This window comes from Gastrolobium bilobum, unplaced genomic scaffold (genome assembly GCF_033153095.1).
Source record: "Gastrolobium bilobum isolate Gb01-03AN ecotype WA unplaced genomic scaffold, APGP_CSIRO_Gbil_v1 utg17219, whole genome shotgun sequence".
NCBI lineage: Eukaryota > Viridiplantae > Streptophyta > Magnoliopsida > Fabales > Fabaceae > Gastrolobium > Gastrolobium bilobum.
The window spans coordinates 133712-154714 of record NW_026897120.1 but is presented as its reverse complement, the minus strand read 5'-3'; the positions used below and the strand labels follow the sequence as shown (position 1 = coordinate 154714).

General features: G+C 36.4%; 1 protein-coding gene across 1 annotated transcript; it reads right to left on the bottom strand.

Annotated features, from left to right (window-relative positions):
• Positions 1 to 591: 591 nt before the first annotated feature.
• LOC133304321 (ubiquitin carboxyl-terminal hydrolase 8-like) lies at positions 592 to 18924 on the bottom strand. Its single transcript, XM_061504332.1, has 13 exons — positions 18776 to 18924; positions 18157 to 18408; positions 16756 to 16897; positions 16325 to 16384; positions 16108 to 16203; positions 14864 to 15199; positions 14597 to 14737; positions 14231 to 14401; positions 4488 to 4751; positions 4212 to 4360; positions 2903 to 3439; positions 1987 to 2257; positions 592 to 1189 (listed from the first exon to the last, which is right to left on the bottom strand). Exons 1-13 carry the CDS (start codon positions 18859 to 18861, stop codon positions 1055 to 1057), a joined length of 2640 nt encoding a protein of 879 aa, XP_061360316.1. The 5' UTR covers positions 18862 to 18924; the 3' UTR covers positions 592 to 1054.
• Between the last annotated feature and the right edge of the window lie 2079 nt (positions 18925 to 21003).

Sequence of the window (21003 nt, the reverse complement as noted above, 5' to 3'; positions counted from 1 at the left end):
TGCAGTTCATTTCTCCCTCGGTTTTTCCTTTCTTCTCCTTCAATTTTCAATGTAAACAACACAATATTTTGGCAGAATATATCCTTTGTGCACTATCCAACTGAATATTAGCACCAAAATCATCTACTTGGTTTGTACCAATTGCATTGTTTCAACCATGTTTTTTTTGCCTCCATGGTAGAATATTATGGTCTAAGAACGACACCGTTTATGATCTTTAGACTGGTAATCATCTTGGAAGCGTTAAATATCATGTTCCCCCGACACATTACTCCACCATTTATGTTTTTTTTTTTTCGTACTCAGGAAAAAAAAGATAAAGAAGGAAAAGAAAAAACTCTTCATACTTGTACTATTCAATTAAGAAGTAACAAGAACTTCGAACTCTTGCAAGAAAATACCGAAGCCCGTTTAAACAGTAACTCTTACAAACGTGAATTTCTGACAGGCCACATTCTGATTACAATGCCGATAACATTTGATTAAACTGCAGAAGTTTTAAATATCCATCAGCAAATTCAAAATCTTCGTTCACAGTCTTCACTAAAAGAAAAAAATAGGAATAAAAAAATATACTTTAAGAACTACTAATTCACTGTCCAACTCTCTTTATTAGAACAAAATTCTCTTTACAAAGTTAAACAGGAAAAAACAATATGCTTCCATCCATTGGGTCTGCCCCTCACCTCTTGAGTTGTTACTATTTCCTTAGTTCTGCCTAAGTTTTAAAGTTTCCATTTCTTCCCTACCAAAACTCCGACTAGTCTAAAACTTAAAAAGTAAATGACAAAAGAATTCTACCTTGTCAAGTATACTAGCAAGTCTTTTCTTATAAAAAAAAAGGGACCATTGTGGGGTTTGAAGAGGATCAGATGTACACAATCTTAACTCCATGAGCAGATATTTTTTCCATAACTAGATCCTCTTGATCACCATGCCGCAAGGTAGTAATCTTAACTTTGCGCCAAGGGGAACCACTGTACACTTGTAAGAATATGGTGGCAATTATGTTAACAAATGGTATCTAGCTTCAATAGGCTGATAAAACTATATGCTACTCTATCATTATGTTAGTATTTTCAAAAACTCTTCTGTAGAAAAGAACATAGGCAGCTGAAGACTTTATCTTCTCCTTGCTGATGGGATAAACACGGCTATCATCAAAGTCATACCATTGATCAGCACCATGCTACATGAAATACAAGAGCAGAAAACAATGAGGATAGACATTAACAATTGCAAAAATAACATTTTTTTAATAATTTATATAAAATAAAAACCTTCCACGATTTCATAATGATGTCAACCATATTTGATCAACTTATCACAATCTAAGACTGGAGCAATGGTAAAGTTGCTGGTTCGAATCTGGGAAACAACTTCTTTGCAAATATGAAAGTAATGCTATGTACAAAGATTGCCCTCACCAACCCTAATTGGGGTTTGTGGCCGCCAACCATCGTGGTCCTTACGGTTTCATGGTGGGCCCAATATATAATGAGATTAGGGTTTTGATTGTCATCTAGGGTTAAACCTAGATTGGGCCGTCACCCCTAATGGGCCAAGGAAGCTTAGGCCCAATTTATGTATTGTGAATCAAATGTTGATTTTAGTGCATGTGACCCAATATTTAAGGTTTGCAATATGGTTTGTTTCTAATGAGTTTTGCAGGTACAATTTGAGATAAGGATGATCATGGGGCCAAAACTTTTTTGATTTTACAAAGGTTGTATTTTAATTAATTTTGATAAATGGGATTTGCATATCCCGCTAGTAGGGGTTTAAAGGGAAGTGATTTTTTATCACAATCTTTGCCTAATAAGCCAATGGATAGAGGCCTAAAAAATGATAAGAATTGTTTTGGGTTCTCAAACCATTCTTAATATATCATGGACTTTAGTATGTTCTATTCATTTCTCAAAACCCAAATTATATGCTTAAAAAAGAAAAAAGAAAAAAAGTATTCAGAAAATGAACAGCACTTACATGGACAAATGCAGTGTAATGACCAGCTCCCATGCTTCCATAATGGTTACTGACAGCATAAAGCGTGTAATGGTAAGACTTGCCATTCCCATGGGTAATATAAGCTGACAAATCAAGATTATCTACAGGGAAGTCAACATATGTCTCCAGCTTGTTTTTCATGTACCGACTATATTGAAACCTCTTAAGATGAATGACCAAAATTTCAGGAAGTCTCCAAAGATCTAACTTCTTACTAGCTTGATGATGTTTTTTACAGTTAGGACAGTACCTGACATTACAGAAAACTGCACCTTAGATAATAGTAAGATTGGAAGATAAGTAATTTATATAAAAGAATGAGTATGTTCCATGTGTATGACCATCGTATATAGAACATAAAAAACAATAGTTGTATGAAATATTGACACAGCAATATTTTCAGAAGAATGACAGTTTAGCAAGCACGTTTTGCCAGCATAGTGATTATGAGATTACAAATAAGAAAACTAAGAGTTGCTCGAACATATACTAGAAGTGGAGAAATAGGGAGAAAAGATTGATATTGAGATTTAAGTTAGAATGCAAATAAAATTGAAAATAAAAATCTAAATCATTACAAAACAAGCAGCAGCCCTGACCAGCCTTTAATAAGACACTACTAAGGGTTTGAAGGCACTAAGCATCAAAGTGCAACCCGAGAAAACGATAATTTATGGCAATGATGGTAATGCTGGACGTCATAGTAGTTAAGAGCTGAATATAAATGCTGCGATCCTGTGTCTCCCAAACTAAAATTATTTGCTAAGTATACAAAAAAAATATTTGCTAAAGCTTAAATGTATATTAATCCAGTTTAAAATGTCTTCCAGATAGAACAGAGTAGTAGGCATGCTAATCAAAGTATTTTTCCAGATGTTATAAAATGGTAACTAACCACATGTCTTCTGGTCCAAGAGGTTCTTCTTGCAAGAACGCTTCAAGGCACTTATACAGAGAAACTGATTCTTGAGGTCTCTTTGCCAAAAAACCAGACTTGAAAACCTCAGGCAATGAACTAGAAAGTTGTGTGTCATATTTTTTAATCTGTTTTTCTGACCAACATACAAGAACATGCAGCAGCCTTAACTCTCTATTTATTGCTAATGGCTCATTCATTAATATCTTGGAATTCTTGACAGTTCCCTTTTCATCTGTTATGTAAAACTCCATTCCTCCATCTGAAGGAGTATCGATCCCATTCGCATTTGGACCTACACTAGGAGTTGAGACCCCCTCCAGTTCTGCAACTTCCTCAGCTTTCTTTGACACAACACAATTTTCTAAGGCCTCTTCAATTGAAATTTGAAATGGACGGAACCACTTTAGATACAAATTGCGGAGATCAGATCCATTTATAGTATTGCAAAGCCTAGTCACAACAGGAATTCCAAAGGCCTTCCAATTTGGAGTCAATTTCCCATGGATGTACTGCCTGAAAAAATTATATCAAACACTAACTATATAAAGCAAGGAAATCACAAGTGACCATAAAAAGAAGCCCATGTAAAGCATGCGTGTCTATATGAACATGTAAATCCAACCATTCTGTTTTTTTATTGAGTCTGGGGGTATGGGTGTTTAATTTTAGAGATATCCCTTCTGAATCGTAGCAGCATGCTGTAATGATTATGAGACAAGGAAAAAGTTTTATGAAATAATTCAAGCCTACACATGACAGCATATCCTTTTATTCTTCTAAAAGGCCTGCCATGTAGATTGAATTATTTAGTTTTGTTTTTATTTACGGTTTAATTATAAATTAGGGTTCTTAATTTTGCAGTTAGGGTTTTTGATTTGAGATTATTTATTATTATTATTTGTCATTTAGGGATTTTATTCTACTTTGGATTATCTTATTCCAGCATAGAATAAGAATAGCTTATTAGGATGTTTGGCTATGTTGGGTCTATAAATAAACCTTCAATATTGTTACCAAAAAAAAAATAGACCTTCAATATAGACACTCACAAGTTTACCTTATTTGGATGTTTTGCTACCTTAGAATAAGAATAGCTTATACACGTTTCCAGTTTTTCCAGTTGAAAGGTTAGGCTGGACTAGACTGGTTTGAGGGAGTTCAATATAAACTAGCCCATATCACTCACAACTGTCTGTTATTTTTTTTTAAATATAATAATAAAATTAAAAATAAAAATATATAAAGGAAGTCCTTTCCGGAATAAAACCACACCATATTGACTTACTCCTCCATGCGCTGATTCATAAAGATGACCAAAGGGGCATCCCCACTATCTTTCATAAGTCGATAAGCAACTAGTTTGTCAGCATCTCTGATTAAGGATAATGAATCAGCTGGATCTTCAAGAAAACGTATGATGCAGTTGTTGTATACCTGTACCAGAGCCCTAGCTTCAGACATATAGTTTTCTACAGGATTGAAATGTATCAACAAAGAGATTCAAAGTGGGGAACTGACTTCAACTTTAAGTTTAAACAAATAATAAAATATACATATATACCTCAGCTACCAATAAGGTCTCATCAGCCCCTAAAGAGCATGCACTGCTAAGAGCCCAGGTCAGATCTTCAAATCTTCCATGTTTTGGAACAGAAATGGTATATGGCGATAACTGAGACATTCCATCATTACTGCTAGTAACAACAGTTAAAGTCATCGTCCGCATTGTTGTTGAAGGTAGAGGTAATGATAAGTACATGAATGGATCAAATGTCACAGAGACCTTCCTACAAACAGGACAAACTAATGTTGATTTATATTGACCCTGCATAAAAAGATGAATGTGATCCATAAGGTAAAGAGAGTTACCATTACGAAGTATAAGTAACCAAACTAGTTCTCATGAAAATGAAAAAGACAACAAATTTCATCTCAAATAAATTAAGAAAAAATGATAGCAATCTTATAATGGCAGGAGAAGATCACTCTTTAATGAATTAAAAAATCTAGCAGGTTTTATTATTACTCTAACTCCTTTCACAATTAATTGCTATCATGAATTATAATCCGTTTTAGATTCCATAAATGTTCAAGATTAAAAGATCATTTAAAGTTCACAGCATCTCAGTGTTACATGGACATTTTAAATAGTAAAATGAATTGATATTTTAATATTATTGAATCTTGACCATTTATGATGGTTATTGCTCCCGTCTCCCCCCTCATAAAAAACCATTACTCTCACTATATACGTCCCTACACAAACACACAAAGAAGCTAATTATATTTTTCCAAAGCAGCTCGATTATATAATGTGATATTTAACACAATAAACAAGAAACTTCAAGTAAAGATTTTTAAAGTTAGATGACTACATGTTCTTCCCTAATAATGCTATGTATCTGAAGAAAAGTAGAAGTGTTTTGTCTGAATAATACTTTCTTTATTCATTGAGAGACCCAATGGGTCCTTTTTATATTGAGTACATCTAACTACCTCAACTACTTTAATAAATATACAACCACCAACTACATCAATAAATATACAACTACCAACTAAATATACAACTACCAACTACATCAATAAATACTATCTAGAATATTCTACATATTCTACATTCCCCCTCAAGTTGGGAGATATATATTGATCATTTCCAACTTGCTGATCAAATTCTCAAAGGTCGGCTTAAGTAATCCTTTGGTGAGGATATTTGTCGTCTGTTCCTTGGTAGGAGTTAAATGTAAAAGAATACGTTGTGTATTGATCTGTGTCAGGGAGTTACAATATATAGAGATCCTAATGGGCTTAAGTGTAAGGCCCAAACCTAATCCAAACCTAATCCTAATACAGTCAGAATACAGTCAGACTATTTACGGATAAGACAGAATCCAATCATATCTAATCAAATCTAATCATATCATATCTAATATTCTAACACTCCCCCTCAAGCTGGTGCGTATATATTATGAGCACCAAGCATGTTACAAATGTATTCAACCCGAGGACCTCTAAGAGCTTTAGTGAAAACATCTGCTAGTTGATTAGATGAGTTGACAAAAGCTGTCTTGATTTCTCTTGACTGAATCTTTTCCCGAATGAAGTGACAATCAATCTCTATATGTTTGGTCCTCTCATGAAAAACAGGATTAGAGGATATATGTAGCGCAGCTTGATTATCACAGATGAGTGTCATGGGTTGTTTCTGTTCACAAAGATGAAGCTCCTGAATCAACTGCTTTAACCAGATCAACTCACAGGTAGTATTTGCCATTGCACGATACTCAGCTTCTGCACTAGATCGGGAAACAACAGGTTGTTTCTTGCTTTTCCATGAGATTAAGTTTCCTCCGAAGAAGACACAATAACCAGAAGTAGAGCGTCTGTCCGAGGGTGATCCTGCCCAATCGGCATCTGAGTAACCACAAATTTCTGTATTTCCCTGATCCGAATACAACAAACCTTTTCCTGGTGCTCCTTTGATGTATCGGAGGATCCTCACAGCAGCATCCCAATGTGAATCACAAGGGGAATCAAGGAACTGACTGGCCGTACTGACAGCGAAAGAAATATCTGGCCTAGTCACAGTAAGATAATTGAGCTTCCCAATCAGCCTTCGATAACGTCCAGGATCAGATAACGGCTCCCCCTGTCTGGGCAATAACTTAACATTAGGATCCATTGGTGTATCAACTGGCTTACACGCCAACATACCAGTCTCTTCTAGGATATCCAAGGCATACTTCCTTTGACAGATAGAAATGCCCTGTCTAGATTGTGCTACCTCAATTCCCAAGAAGTAACGCAGCTTCCCAAGGTCCTTTGTTTGAAATGCACTAAATAAATGTTGTTTTAACTGATGGATTCCGTCTTGATCACTCCCGGTGAGAATGATGTCATCAACATAGACTAACAAATAGATGCACTTATCAGGAGATGTGATCCTATAGAACACAGAGTGGTCAACTTTACTGCGAATTAGGCCAAACTCCTAAACAGCAGAACTGAAGCGACTGAACCATGCTCGAGGAGACTGCTTGAGACCATATAAGGATTTTCGAAGACGACACACCTTCCCAGGCTCCCCCTGAGCAACAAAACCAGGTGGTTGCTCCATGTAAACTTCTTCTTGTAAATCACCATGAAGAAAGGCATTTTTGATGTCAAGTTGAAGGAGTGGCCAGTGACGAACAGCAGCAAGGGCAAGAAATAGGCGGACGGACGCCATCTTAGCGACCGGAGAGAATGTATCGCTATAATCAAGGCCGAATATTTGAGTAAAACCCTTTGCAACTAGGCGGGCCTTGAGTCGATCAACATGGCCATCAGGTCCAACTTTCACAGTAAACACCCAGCGACAACCAACTGTAGACTTCTGTGGAGGAGCAGAAACAAGGTCCCAAGTGCCATTGGAATGAAGTGCAGTCATCTCATCAAGCATCGCTTGGCACCACCCTGGATGGGAAAGTGCTTCACCTGTGGTCTTAGGAATAGAAATAGAAGAAAGACTAGAAACAAAGGTGAAATGAGGTGAAGAAAGACGGTCATAGCTCAAAAATGTATAAAGAGGATAAGGGTTACGAGTAGTACGAGTACCTTTTCTTTGAGCAATGGGAAGAGCCTCTGGTGAAGGATCCGGAGAGGAAGAAGCAACAGCAGTGGGCGATGAGTCAGCAAGAGTCGAGTCGACAGGAGGCACAGTTTTGCGACGCTGATAGGTGAGAAGTGGACGGTCCTCAGGTATAGAAGCAATAGGTTGCTCATTTGGAATAGAAGCACCTGCAGCTGGCAAAGACAAGTCAAGAAAAGGGACAGGAAGAACATGATCAACCTGTGACAACTGAGATGGAATAGAATTAAAGGGTTGTTGATCAAGAAAAGTGACATCAGCGGAAACTAAGTAACGCTTAAGATCGGGAGAATAACAACGATAACCCTTTTGAAGACGAGAATAACCAAGAAAGATACACTGAAAGGCTTTGGATGTTAACTTATCCTTACCAGGAGTGAGATCATGAACAAAACAAGTACAACCAAAGACATGTGGAGTTAGAGGATAAAGAGGAACATCTGGAAGCAATAGGTTATGAGGAATGTCATTGTTGAGCACAGATGAGGGCATGCGATTGATGAGAAAACAAGAGATGAGTACAGCATCTGCCCAGAAGTGAAGGGGAACCTGCATATGAAGAAGAAGGGTACGTGCAGTTTCAATGAGATGTCTGTTTTTACGTTCAGCCACCCCATTTTGTTGTGGAGTGTGAGGACAAGTAGTTTGATGTAAAGTACCTTGTGTGGCCAAGAAATTAGAAAAATCAATAGAAACATATTCCTTAGCATTATCACTACGTAGAATACGAATAGAAACACCAAATTGAGTATGAATCTCAGTATAAAACTTTTTATAAATGGAAAATAACTCAGAACGATTTTTCATTAAATAGACCCAAGTGCAACGGGAAAAATCATCAATAAAGGTAACGAAATACCGAAAACCTAAAACAGACAAGGTACGACTTGGACCCCAGATATCTGAATGAACAAGAGAAAAAGGGGCATCAGCTCGTTTATTGACTCGATTGGCAAAAGAGGAACGTGTATGCTTCCCTTGTTGACATGACACACAATCTAAAGACTGAAGACCGGATAAAAGAGGAACCATTTTCTGCAACTTCGAAAGACTTGGATGACCGAGGCGACTGTGGATAAGTTGTGGAGATTCTGTGAGAGAGAGTGCCACTGAAGGACGAGGCACATCCAGATAGTAAAGCCCCCGTGACTCACGACCCACTCCAATCATTTCCCCCGTACCCGGATCCTGCACAGAAACAGAATGGTTAGAGAAAGTAATGGTGCAAGTGAGGGAGTGGATCAACTTACTAATAGAAATTAAGTTATAAGGGATGCCAGGAATGTAATAAACAGATGTCAAGGCCAAGGTAGAGGTCGGACGAGCTTGTCCAATCCCACGAACTGGGGCTTTGGTTCCATCCGCAAGGGTAAAAGAAGGTAAATGATCAGAATAAGTAAGAGATGTAAAAAGTTCCTTATTACCACAGAGATGATCGGTAGCACCTGAGTCAAATATCCAAGTGCCAAGTGATGTAGAATGAGAAACACAAGCAACGGGATTACCAGTATATGGTTGAGACTGAGGAGAAGCTTTCTTGAGAAGAGTTTGGAGTGCAGCATAGTCCGCAAGTGAGAGAGAAACTGAACCAAATGATGCATTGTCTGACTGAGCTATATTCGCAGCAAGAGAGGTAGAATCCTTCAGTTTGGAAGATGTAATGAGCCCAATATTAGTAGAGATGATTCCTGAGGAAGTTTTGACAGGAGGACAAGGAGAGTTAACCTCCGAGAGATCAGTGGACGCTGCTGCCATTTAAAAACAGAATATAAAAGCCGTAAATGAAGGCAAACGATATCCAATCAAGGAGAACCACGCGTCTAAAGTGAGACCCACAAAGAACCAAGCACAGATCCAGAAAGAGGAGAAGAAGGCGAGAAGTTCTGTCCAAGAACGGCCGGAAAAATCCACCGGAACAGTGCACACGCGCCGGTTGAAGGTGGCGCGTGAGCACCACGCGCAGAGGAAAAGAACAGCGCGTGGAGGCGCGTTGATGACGCGACGGTGGTCGGACCACCACAGAACTGGTCGCCGGGATGAGACGGTCCTGATCGCAGGTAGTCTGGGCTGAAAACTCGCCGGAACAGTGCTCTGGTGGCCGGAACAGTGACGAGCGGCGGTTGTTGGCGGCCGGAAGTGGTTCCGGTGGCCTGAACAGTGACGAGCGGCGGTTGTTGGCGGCGGGAAGTGGTTCTGACAGTTGAAGAAACAAGCCGGAGAGACACACGGCTTAGAGAGAAACTCGCCGGAAGAATGCACGGTAAAGTAGAAGAGAACACCTAAGCAGTGGGCTTAGGGTTTTAGCGGAAGCGGATCCCCAGAGCGAAAAAGCTCTGATACCAAGTTAAATGTAAAAGAATACGTTGTGTATTGATCTGTGTCAGGGAGTTACAATATATAGAGATCCTAATGGGCTTAAGTGTAAGGCCCAAACCTAATCCAAACCTAATCCTAATACAGTCAGAATACAGTCAGACTATTTACGGATAAGACAGAATCCAATCATATCTAATCAAATCTAATCATATCATATCTAATATTCTAACAGTAGGTATATATGTCAAGCATACACTACCGTCTTCTAATTTCTCTTTGATAAAGTGACGATCAACTTCCACATGTTTTGTTCTGTCATGATGAACAGGATTTTGAGCAATGCTGACAGCAGCCTTATTATCACAATATAATCTGATAGGTAGGGAATAAGAGATCTTCAACTCCTCCAGAAGCCTTCGTAACCAAATTCCTTCACAAATACCATGGGCTAGAGCCCGAAATTCCGCTTCTGCACTGCTTCTTGCAACAACAATTTGTTTCTTACTTCTCCAGGTCACAAGGTTTCCCCAGACATAAGTACAATATCCTGAAGTAGATCTTCGGTCCATTGCAGAGCCAGCCCAGTCTGCATCTGTATAGATTTCAATCATCCTTTTGTGCCCCTTTTTAAAGAAAATTCCTCGACCAGTGGTATTTTTGAGGTATTTGAGAATTCTATAAACAGCACTAAGGTGTTTTTCCTTAGGAGAATGCATGAATTGGCTAACCATGCTCACAGCAAAAGCAATATCAGGACGAGTGTGAGACAAATAGATTAATTTCTCCACTAGTCTCTGGTACTGCTCCCTATCAACATCTTCCCCGTCCTCAACTCCCATCTTGATATTAGCTTCAATTGGAGTCTCTGTCGGCTTGCACCCAAGCATACCTGTTTCTTGCAACAGGCCTAGAATGTATTTTTTCTGAGTTAAAGAAATTCCTTCCTTACTCCGAGCAATTTCCATGCCAAGGAAATATTTGAGAGATCCAAGATCTTTTAGTTCAAACTGGTCAGCTAAACTTTTTTTAAAGAGGTTATCTCCTCGCTATCATTACCAGTGACAATTATGTCATCAACATAAACGATCAGAATAGCAATTCTTCCTTTGTCGGAGTGTTTAAAAAATAAAGTGTGATCAGTCTGAGCTTGGGTGAACCCTCTTCCCTTAACAGCTTGAGTAAATTTCCCAAACCATTCTCTCGGAGATTGTTTAAGTCCATAGAGAGACTTCTGCAACTTGCACACAGAACCATCCCCTTTTTCAAAACCAGGAGGTGGATCCATGTAAACTTCCTCATGGAGATCACCATTCAAGAAGGCATTCTTAACATCTAACTGTTGCAATGGCCAATCAAGGTTGGCGGCAAGAGATAGCAGAACGCGGATAGTGTTAAGTTTGGCAACAGGAGCAAATGTCTCCTGATAATCTATCCCATGAGTCTGAGTAAATCCCTTAGCAACTAATCTGGCCTTATACCTATTGATGCTATTGTCTGCATTGAATTTTATTGTGAACACTCACTTGCAACCAACAGTTTTCTTTCCTTTAGGTAATGTCACAAACTCCCATGTTCCATTTTTTGTGAGTGCATCCATTTCTTCTAATACTGCATTCCTCCATTTTGGGTCATCAAGTGCTTCTTGGATATTTTTGGGTATCCTGGTACTATCTAACATAGTGTTGAAAGCACGAAAACCTGGAAACAACTTTTCATATGAGATATAATGGGAAATAGGATGAGCAGTGCAAGATCTAGTACCTTTCCGAAGAGCAATAGGCATATCAACGTTGGCTGTACTAGTACATTCAAGTGGGTTACTGGAACAAGGACTCGAGTCAGGGTCCTGGCAGTCTAGAGTATCTTCATGTGTTTTGCGCCTGCTGTAAAATTTTCCCCATTTACCAGGAGGATCATTAGATTCAGGTATAGTTGCTCCCCTTGTTTCCTTCCCAATAACTCCCCTTGTTTCCAAAGGCCAAGGTAAGACAGGAGCATCATTTGGTTTCCCAGGCTTATCTTCATCCATACCAATACCAATAGACTCCCCCTGAAGAGAAGTCGGGGAAAAAAAGGATTGTGTCTCATAAAAGGTAACATCCATGGAAACAAAAACCTTGCGGAGAGAAGGTGAGTAACACTTATAACCTTTTTGATTAGGGGAATATCCTATGAAGACACATCTGATGGATTTAGGGTCAAGTTTGGACCTTTGATGTGGAGGAATATGCACAAAAATCACACAGCCAAATATTTTGGGAGGAAGAGAAGAAGGAGCACAGAAAGAGGGAAAAGATTTAGTAAGACAGGATAAAGGAGAATGAAAATTTAGTACCCGAGAAGGCATCCGATTAATGAGATAACAGGCTGTCAAGACGGCTTCCCCCCACAGATATTTAGGGACATGCATCGTGAATAAAAGAGCTCGAGCAACTTCAATTAGATGTCTATTTTTCCTTTCAGCCACCCCATTTTGTTGAGGGGTGTTAGGACAAGAACTTTGATGAATAATTCTATGCTGGTTTAGGTAATCTCCAAGAACTGAATTAAAATATTCAGTACCATTGTCTGTTCGCAGAATTTTGATAGAAGTCTGAAATTGAGTTTGAATCATAGCATGAAAGTTTTTAAAAGTGGATGTTGTCTCAGACTTATCTTTTAAGAGATATATCCAACATACCCTAGAATGATCATCAATGAAAGTAATAAACCAACGAGCACCCGAGACATTTTTTTCACGAGCAGATCCCCAAATATCACTATGAATCAATGTAAAGGGAAAAGATTCATGATATTTCTTAGGAGAATAAGTGACACGAGAGTGCTTTGCAAGCTGACAAATATCACAAAGAAGGGAACTTGGCTTTTTATTAATAAATAAGTTCGGCAATAACTTCTGGAGATAAACAAAATTTGGGTGTCCCAACCTACGATGCCATAACAAAACATCATTACAGTCATCTGATAAACATAGAGAGTGGTTCGAAAAAATCCTCTTTTCACAATGAACATTTGTAAAATAGTAGAGCCCTTCTTCCTCTTTAGCACTGCCAATCATCATCCTCGAGTCCTGTTCTTGAAAGATACAAGCATTTGCAGAGAACTTAGCAACACAATGCAACTCAGCAGTAAGTTTGCTAATAGAGATGAGATTACAAGTAAGAGAGGGAACATGAAGTACTGAGTTCAAAATAATATGCTCAGAAAGTTTAATGGATCCCTTTCCCGCAATAGTGGAGAAATTCCCATCAGCTGTTCTTATTCGTGACGGGTTATAGTAAGGGGTATAGGAGAAAAATAAGGTTGCATTACCTGTCATGTGATCAGAGGCCCCTGAATCAAGGATCCAACGATTACTACGTTCAACATGGAATGCCATACCTTTTTTAGCAACATGACTAGTTGCCTCAGCAGGTTGAGACATCAATTTCTGAAAAGACGAATTTTCAAAATTTTCAGCGTCCATGGTTTTCTAACAACAGGTACCCAGAAAAAAGTTCCTCCAAATACGATTTTGACCCTCAAAACAGGAAGAGGGTTGCTCGCGAAAATCAATGAATGAGAGCAATCTTGGCTACAGTGAAATAGTAATTGCTACAGTAATGAACAGTACTGCTACAGTAATGAACAGTACTGCTACAGTAATGAACAGTACTGCTACGGGTCTTCTGTGGGCTGGCTCAGAATCTTGTTCTGAACCTAATGGTGGCCTTGGTTTCGTGGTTAGAGGTGTCTAGGTAAGGATTCTGGCTTGGGCAGTGGCTAAAATGAAAAAAAAAAAAAGAATAGGAAAATGACTTAAAAATAAATCAGAACGGGGAAGAGACTGGAATATAACCAGCTCTTGATACCATGAAGAAAAGTAGAAGTGTTTTGTCTGAATAATACTTTCTTTATTCATTGAGAGACCCAATGGGTCCTTTTTATATTGAGTACATCTAACTACCTCAACTACTTTACATCAATAAATATACAACTACCAACTAAATATACAACTACCAACTACATCAATAAATACTATCTAGAATACTCTACATATTCTACATTATGAATTCATCAAAATTCCCTGTTAGATTATAGACATCAACTAAGCAGTAATTTCTTGAACTCGTTAATTTAGAATGACAGACAGACATGAGAACCTGTTACTTCCGGTTATAGCAAATCACTTAAAACACAGGTTTCAACACTTTAAGTAATAATTTTTACTACACTTATAAATGTTTGAGTAAATCATAAATATGCTATAGAAGATTCGATAAAGTACTACATCATAACCACCAAGAAACTGTGAGGTTCTTCACATCATGTGTGCGTAAGTAATTAATTCTGCAAGTGCATACAATGAGATGAGTACATACCTGGCACACATCAACAATGACAGAATCATTGCGAGCCAAATGATTATGCCAGTATTCATCAGCAACCTCTTCATCTGGTCGATCATCTCCATCCTTGGCTTCTATATAAGGCTTACATTTAACACGATTCAGATCTTCATGAAGTCCATCCAATAAAAAAGCAAGAAGCTCCTGTTGAGAAAGATAAATACATACATACATACATATATATATATATATATATATATATATATATATATATATATATATATATATATATATATATATATATATATATATATAGACAATGTATGGAACATAAGACATGAGCCTTGTAAAGCCAAAAAACCTAAGTAAACATAGAATGAAAAGGCCAGATGTACTAACTTGGGAATCATGCTGATTAAATCCACTAAACTGAGGTGCAAATCTAGCAAGCTTTGATTTGAACACTCTTGGTGCCACTGGACTGGTTCCAGGAGCCCATAACTTCCTAAGTAAATCTCCAAATGCCAAAGCTATCTCACCCTGGCAAAGAAGCAGATATCATGAATACAAAGTGAAAAACATCATACGCATAAAAGTTCCCAGCCATAGAATTTCTTTAGATATCAAGCTAATAAATTATATGCAGCGGATAAAATGATCACATACATTCATGCCCAATGGGTTATCGTGATTGATTTCTCTACCATAATCTTCCAGAAAATAGTCAACAAGCTTTGGCGTATGTGCTAAGCACTGGAGGGAACTGTTCATGAAGCAAGTATTTCCTAGGTTATGTAATCCAGTTAATCCCAAGGAACCAGCTTCACCAGGGCCTAAAGAGAAGGTCAAGGAATCGGTATGCATACAATCAGAATTCATACTGTCAGCAGTGCCATTCATCTTCAGTGAAGCACTGCCAGAAAAACTAGCCATCTCATCTTTTTTCCCCTCCCTACATCTCATTGAGTCTGACAACCCATAAACTTGCAACTCCAGAAGAATCTGTATACATTCACAGATAACATTGATATAACACATAAGGCAATCCAATCATAGCCAATGATTCAGAAGGTAAAGTCATTACCATAAATTTTAATAAAAAGCCAAAAGGAATACTCAAGACAAGTTATTTAGAATAAAAAAAACGGTAACAAATAAAGACTGAAAGAAATTTAAGTTACACTTGATGCATAATCAAATACAAGAGGCTACCAACTTCCAAGATATTATGCTTATCATTCAAACCTAATGTTTTTGCATCTACAAGCCTAATGTAAAGGGTCAATTCTCAGCAAGGGTATACAATTGACAATAAAGTTAGGAAAAAAACAAAAAGTCAAAAGTTAACAATGAGAAATACTCTTGTGAGTATAAGAGGAGAAAAAGAAGCAGCTTCTTTACAAAAACTGCAGTAAACATCAGTCCACAACCAAACTAATATCTAATCACATGTAAATAAACCCAACCATAAACATTTTGCCTTGCACATTAAATGAATAGCGTTGGCAATATAGCAATATCTAATATTGACACAAATCACATGCACATAATAACATTTTTCCAAAGCTATCAAAGTCATGTCATAAATACAAATAAAGGACACCAAACAAGAATCGCAGGGAGACGAAACATGGTGCATGTCATGTACAAGAGGATTTGTGTACTAAATCTTATGCCATTCATTTTCGATAAATTATAAAAATAGCCATTCAAGTATCCAACAGTCTTAATATGCAAAAACCGTAATCTTAGATAACTAGCATGCTAGGTCACCAAAGGGTTATGGCACATAACAGATGCTCATCCCTGACACTGGGAAACGGAAAAATTTATAATCATATTCTGACCTACAAATATACTTAAGAGTACAAGCAGAAAAACAAAATTAATCAAAACTTAATACCACTTACCTCCTGATCAGACTGCCTTTGACATTCTATTGGGACCTGATTCTTGTCATACATAGAAAACAAGGTTATCTGACCTGAAAAGTCCCAAATGCGCAACTGTGCAATAAAAAGTTAAAAAATTGTCAATTTCTTGCAGTAACAGTAGAATTGTCTATATGTGTGTGTTGGGGGGTGGGGGGTGGAGATAAGTAGAGCTGTAAATAAAATAATAAGTTACCATCTCTGAATCCACACAGAACATTTTGCAGGCTCTCTTAAAGAGCTCAACTGTATTGTCCTAAAAGAACAGAATAAATTGGAAGAGCATATTAGAATTTCAATAATAAGATGATAGTGAACAAATAAAAACCACGATTCCTTAATGATTTATGAATATAAAAGGACTCATATTAGATCAAATTATCCAAAAATGAATATATGTTTCTGTCATGTTTAACATTGTTTTGAAAAAACTTCAGGTCTTAGACCCATCCAAACACCATGATGCACCAATCAGACATGATTGACAATACAACTTCCCAATAGTTCATGAAAAAATTTAACTACAAAACAAATGATGCCAGTCAATTCAAATACTAAATGAAGAATGCTAAAAGAAATTGGAGGGAAAAAAAAGAAAAATCCTAGCTAAGAGAGAGAGAGAGATACCTTTTTGCTTATTCTTACACCAAATGAATTTGTTTCCCTCTGAACAGAAAGCCTGAGCTGTAAGGGATATACCTCTGCCATATCACTGTCGGTAGCTGAAAAACCTTTGTCATCCTTCATTGTATTTTTCGAATCACTGTGCCTAAATGAAATATCAAAGCATGTGATAATGGAGATAAAACAAAATAAATATTCTGGATGTCAGAAAACTTTCATTACTTGCATCAAAAAAATGTGAACTACGTTTATTGCAAGTCAACATTAAAAACTAATACTATACATATCATTCACAACTGGAAATCCTGTACATGAAGTATAAATATTCCAATAAAACAAAAACATATAAATATGCCAATTCTTTACAAATACGAAAGGCAGTAATATGATCTACATTATGAATCAATTTCATCAAATTTATGAATCATTAATATTCTGGTTGTTTTTGAGTTCCAGGGTTATACGTATTATAGCATATGGTACCATCAGGGGGAATGAGCTACCAAAACTGGTATAAGTAGAACAGCTAACATAGAAGAATAAATACCCAAAATATTTTGGGAATCCATACAAAATAAAATTACTCCACTAGGCTTCTCATCCATTACATCCGTCTCTAAACGTGACAAATTTGGTTAACTATAAAACTTTTTACGAGTGGCAGTAAGTATACTTAATCTTGCACTTTCGAAAGAAATCTATCACTAATATGAAAAGTAAGCATAGACATGCCCAAACGTTATCAATAAGACTCTACAAGGTGTAGAGAAGTTCTAAAATCCTTGCAAACATTCCCAAAGAAACATATATTAATTAACATTAAACAAAAAGTAAAGCCCACCATGTCATAGAAACCAAAGAAGGATTGAAACGGCTATAAAAAATAACAGGAAATTCTGACTACCAGCATCAAACACATCTATTTCTGGCATAACATCAAGTAAAAACCCCAATTTGGTTAAATAATTAATGGACTCATATGCTAAAAATTCAAGCATGAAAAAAAGGTAGAATTCTTTTGCCACAGAAACAAAAAAATCTATGCTGGTTGTGTGTCCAAGACTTGAAAGTGTTTGACTTTATTTAAGTTCTGTAGACAACATGGTTATTTTAAATCTATGGAGTGAGACAATTGTTAAAACTAGCATATGCACGTAGACATGGCATGGCACAAATCTATACCGTAAATAAGAAAAGCTAGGAGAATTTCAGACAGCACAAAGTACCAAGCCAGCTATCTAAATTCACAAAGCTATGGGATCCAAACCACAGATTGAAGCCAAAAAGTTGCATCAGTGCACATTCTAACTTAAATCTCATAAAGTTTAAGTTGCCATCTTTGATCATGCCCGAGTTTACAAGAGAACAGAATGGGTAGGGGTCAGATTTCTTTAGACCACTCACCACTTGAGTGCCTGCAACCACATATCCCCAGATACCAAAGCAAAGTCCCGGCCAGATACACCCACTTCGCCATTTTCACTATTCTGCTGTGAATCTTCCTCCCTCCTAAGATTGAATACAAGATCTGAGTTGAAGATATTATTGATGATCTTCATAGGACCAGCATAGGATGAACCAGGCAAAGAGGTATAAACAATCCCCTTCTTCTTATCAAAATCAGCAGGCATTGAACCCTGAGCATGCTTCCACCACCTGAAACACACAAAATCATCCTTCGATGCCCTTCATAAATTCAATCATTTTCTCCCAACCAATGCATACAAGCCCAGATCACAGAAAAAAAAAACCGAAGCAAAGCATACAAAACCAACACGCTAGCTGGTTCAATTAAGTGGTGAAAAACAAACAAAACACAAAGCTGATGCATAAGGAAATCGAATTGAATCTCGTCTTGATCATTTCAACCCTAACGAGCATTGTTAGTATTGTTGCTTTCACTTGTTGGGATTTATAGTGTGAAAATAATTGAAAGTGAGTAATAGGTTTAGGTAAAGTTAAAAATGGTGAGAATTTAATTGAATTGAAGTGAGAATTCTAGGAATCTTGAGAAGGAAGAGACCTGTGAGGAACGAAATAGACTCGTTGGTCCTTGTGTGAGTCCGGTCGTTGAATGTCATCGGAGCATTCTTCGGAGGCACAGTCCATTGCGCAGAGAGAGAATGAGAGAGATTTAGAATTTGCTTCGAAAAAATGCAGATTTTTTATAGAGAGAGAGAGAGAGAGAGAGATGTTGAATAGCTTTTATGTGAAGATGGATTACAAGGAGGGAAAAACATATCATACGTTTCATAAATTTATGTACAGCTCATTTTGTTTGCAAATCTGAGCATTGTGATTATTATATCAACTTCATTTTCAAAACGATAATTTTCTTACATTAAAATAGGGGTTTTATATTTGCTATTAAACTTTATAATATGCATGTATTTGTAATTTTAAATTATTAATATATTGCCAAAAGTCAAAACTTGAAGTTAGTTTCAATTAATATTTCTACCAATATTAAAGATACCGAGTAAGGAACATGCGTTACTCTTTATCAATGTTTCTAATCGGCCAAAAAGATAAAAGCATTAATATTTATTTAATTTCTAACGTAATAAATGTTTTACTTTTTTTTGTATTTTTTACTTTTATTGCCTTAATTAATTTATAAGGACACTAGTTGAGAAATTCCTTAAAATAATTTAAAAGTTATTGTCATACTATAAAGATATTTTTGTTCATAAATACCCTTGAATCATTGGTTAATGAGTTAAAAACCGTTTAATTTTTTTTTATTATAAGTCAAAAACATTTAATATATAATATTATCCAAAAAAATATTTATTATTTTAAAACACATAATTTTCTGTCATTTTAATTGAAATGATTATGTTTTAGTGTATATTTAGTTATTTTTTTTAAATTTTCTCTTTCATAAAATTAGAAGGAGAGGAAAAGAGAGAATATTCTAAGGAGGGAGAAGCTAAAAAAATCACCAAAACACTCATTTCAATTAAAATGATACAGAATTGTATTATTTAAAGTGATAAATATTTTTTCCTAATATTAAATGTCCTTTAAAAATCAGTTATTTGAGAAGCAATTTGATAGAATGATAGTTACTAATCTTTAAAGGAACCTAATAATATATCGAACACAAAATTAAAATGCTTTTAAGACATAATGAGAAGGGATGTCGTTGGCAATGCCATAGGTCCATCACACAATCATTTTCGGAGAAAGGCAGAGAAGAAAAAGGTCAAGATCTTACGAAAATTTTAGGACAATATAATTTTATTCATTTTCAATTACGTTTAAAAATTTGGTTGAGTTTTGGTACAGGGAAATAAAAATTTAAGATAAATACAACATTAATTCAAGTGGAATTTTTTTTAGAACGTTGTTCTGCATGAACTTTTTTTTTTTTTTTGAAATATTCGAATCGGTTTATTACTTTACAACTAATCTGATTCGGAGCGGGTCCAGGATTAAGGCTTTAAACTCCTATCAAATGTGGTACTGAAGAGATTCGAACACATACTCTTATCCCCACTTGTTTAGCTCTCATGCATCAATTGAACTACCATCATTTGGTACATGATTTTATCTGAATAGTGAGGATGATTTTACATATATAATTTAATGAATTTTTTAAGCAGAGCCTAATAAAACTTGTTTTAGCCAGCTTAACAGAATAAAAAAATCTCAAAAATCCTTTGCTATGATACATTAAGAAAATAATGGTTGTGGAACTCAAGAAAACCCTGGTGTTAGCTGCTTCATATAATAATATTGCACCATTTTTTACTATAAAGTAGGTGCGTCTAAGGCTTGTTCACGTGATCGATCAAACTCATGCATTTATTTACCTACTTTTCATCTTTGAATTGCAAGGCGAAGGAACCTTCGTCAAACTCATCACGAGCCCTAGGAGGTTAATATCCTAAAACGATGCCTAATTATCTCGCACTTTGAAAATAAATTCGCACTTTCCACAACAAGGTAATAATTGGATGGCTCTACCTATGTTGCACCGTCGTTGACACGAAACATAAGATATGACACAGCACGATACTCCAACATATTAATTCTAAAAAATATTAAATTTTGATACGTTAGAACACGTTTTGATATTATATAATATTTTTAATTTATATAATGTATATTATATTTAATATTCAATAATTTATCAATAATTTAACAAAAAAAAATAAAGTTAAACTTATAAGGGGAAAGATATTATAACAACCAAATTGTGTTATTACCATGGTTCTACCAATCAATCTCACCGTTAGATCGATT

What these genes read in the sequence shown, in the direction of transcription:
- LOC133304321 (XM_061504332.1), bottom strand. Translation starts at nt 18,861, where the DNA reads ATGGACTGTGCCTCCGAAGAATGCTCCGATGACATTCAACGACCGGAC. An exon ending in ATAACCCATTGGGCATGAAT is followed by an intron (nt 14,738 to 14,863) that starts GTATGTGATCAT and finishes CTTCTTTGCCAG; the next exon opens with GGTGAGATAGCTTTGGCATT. An exon ending in TTAATCAGCATGATTCCCAA is followed by an intron (nt 14,402 to 14,596) that starts GTTAGTACATCT and finishes CTTTCTCAACAG; the next exon opens with GAGCTTCTTGCTTTTTTATT.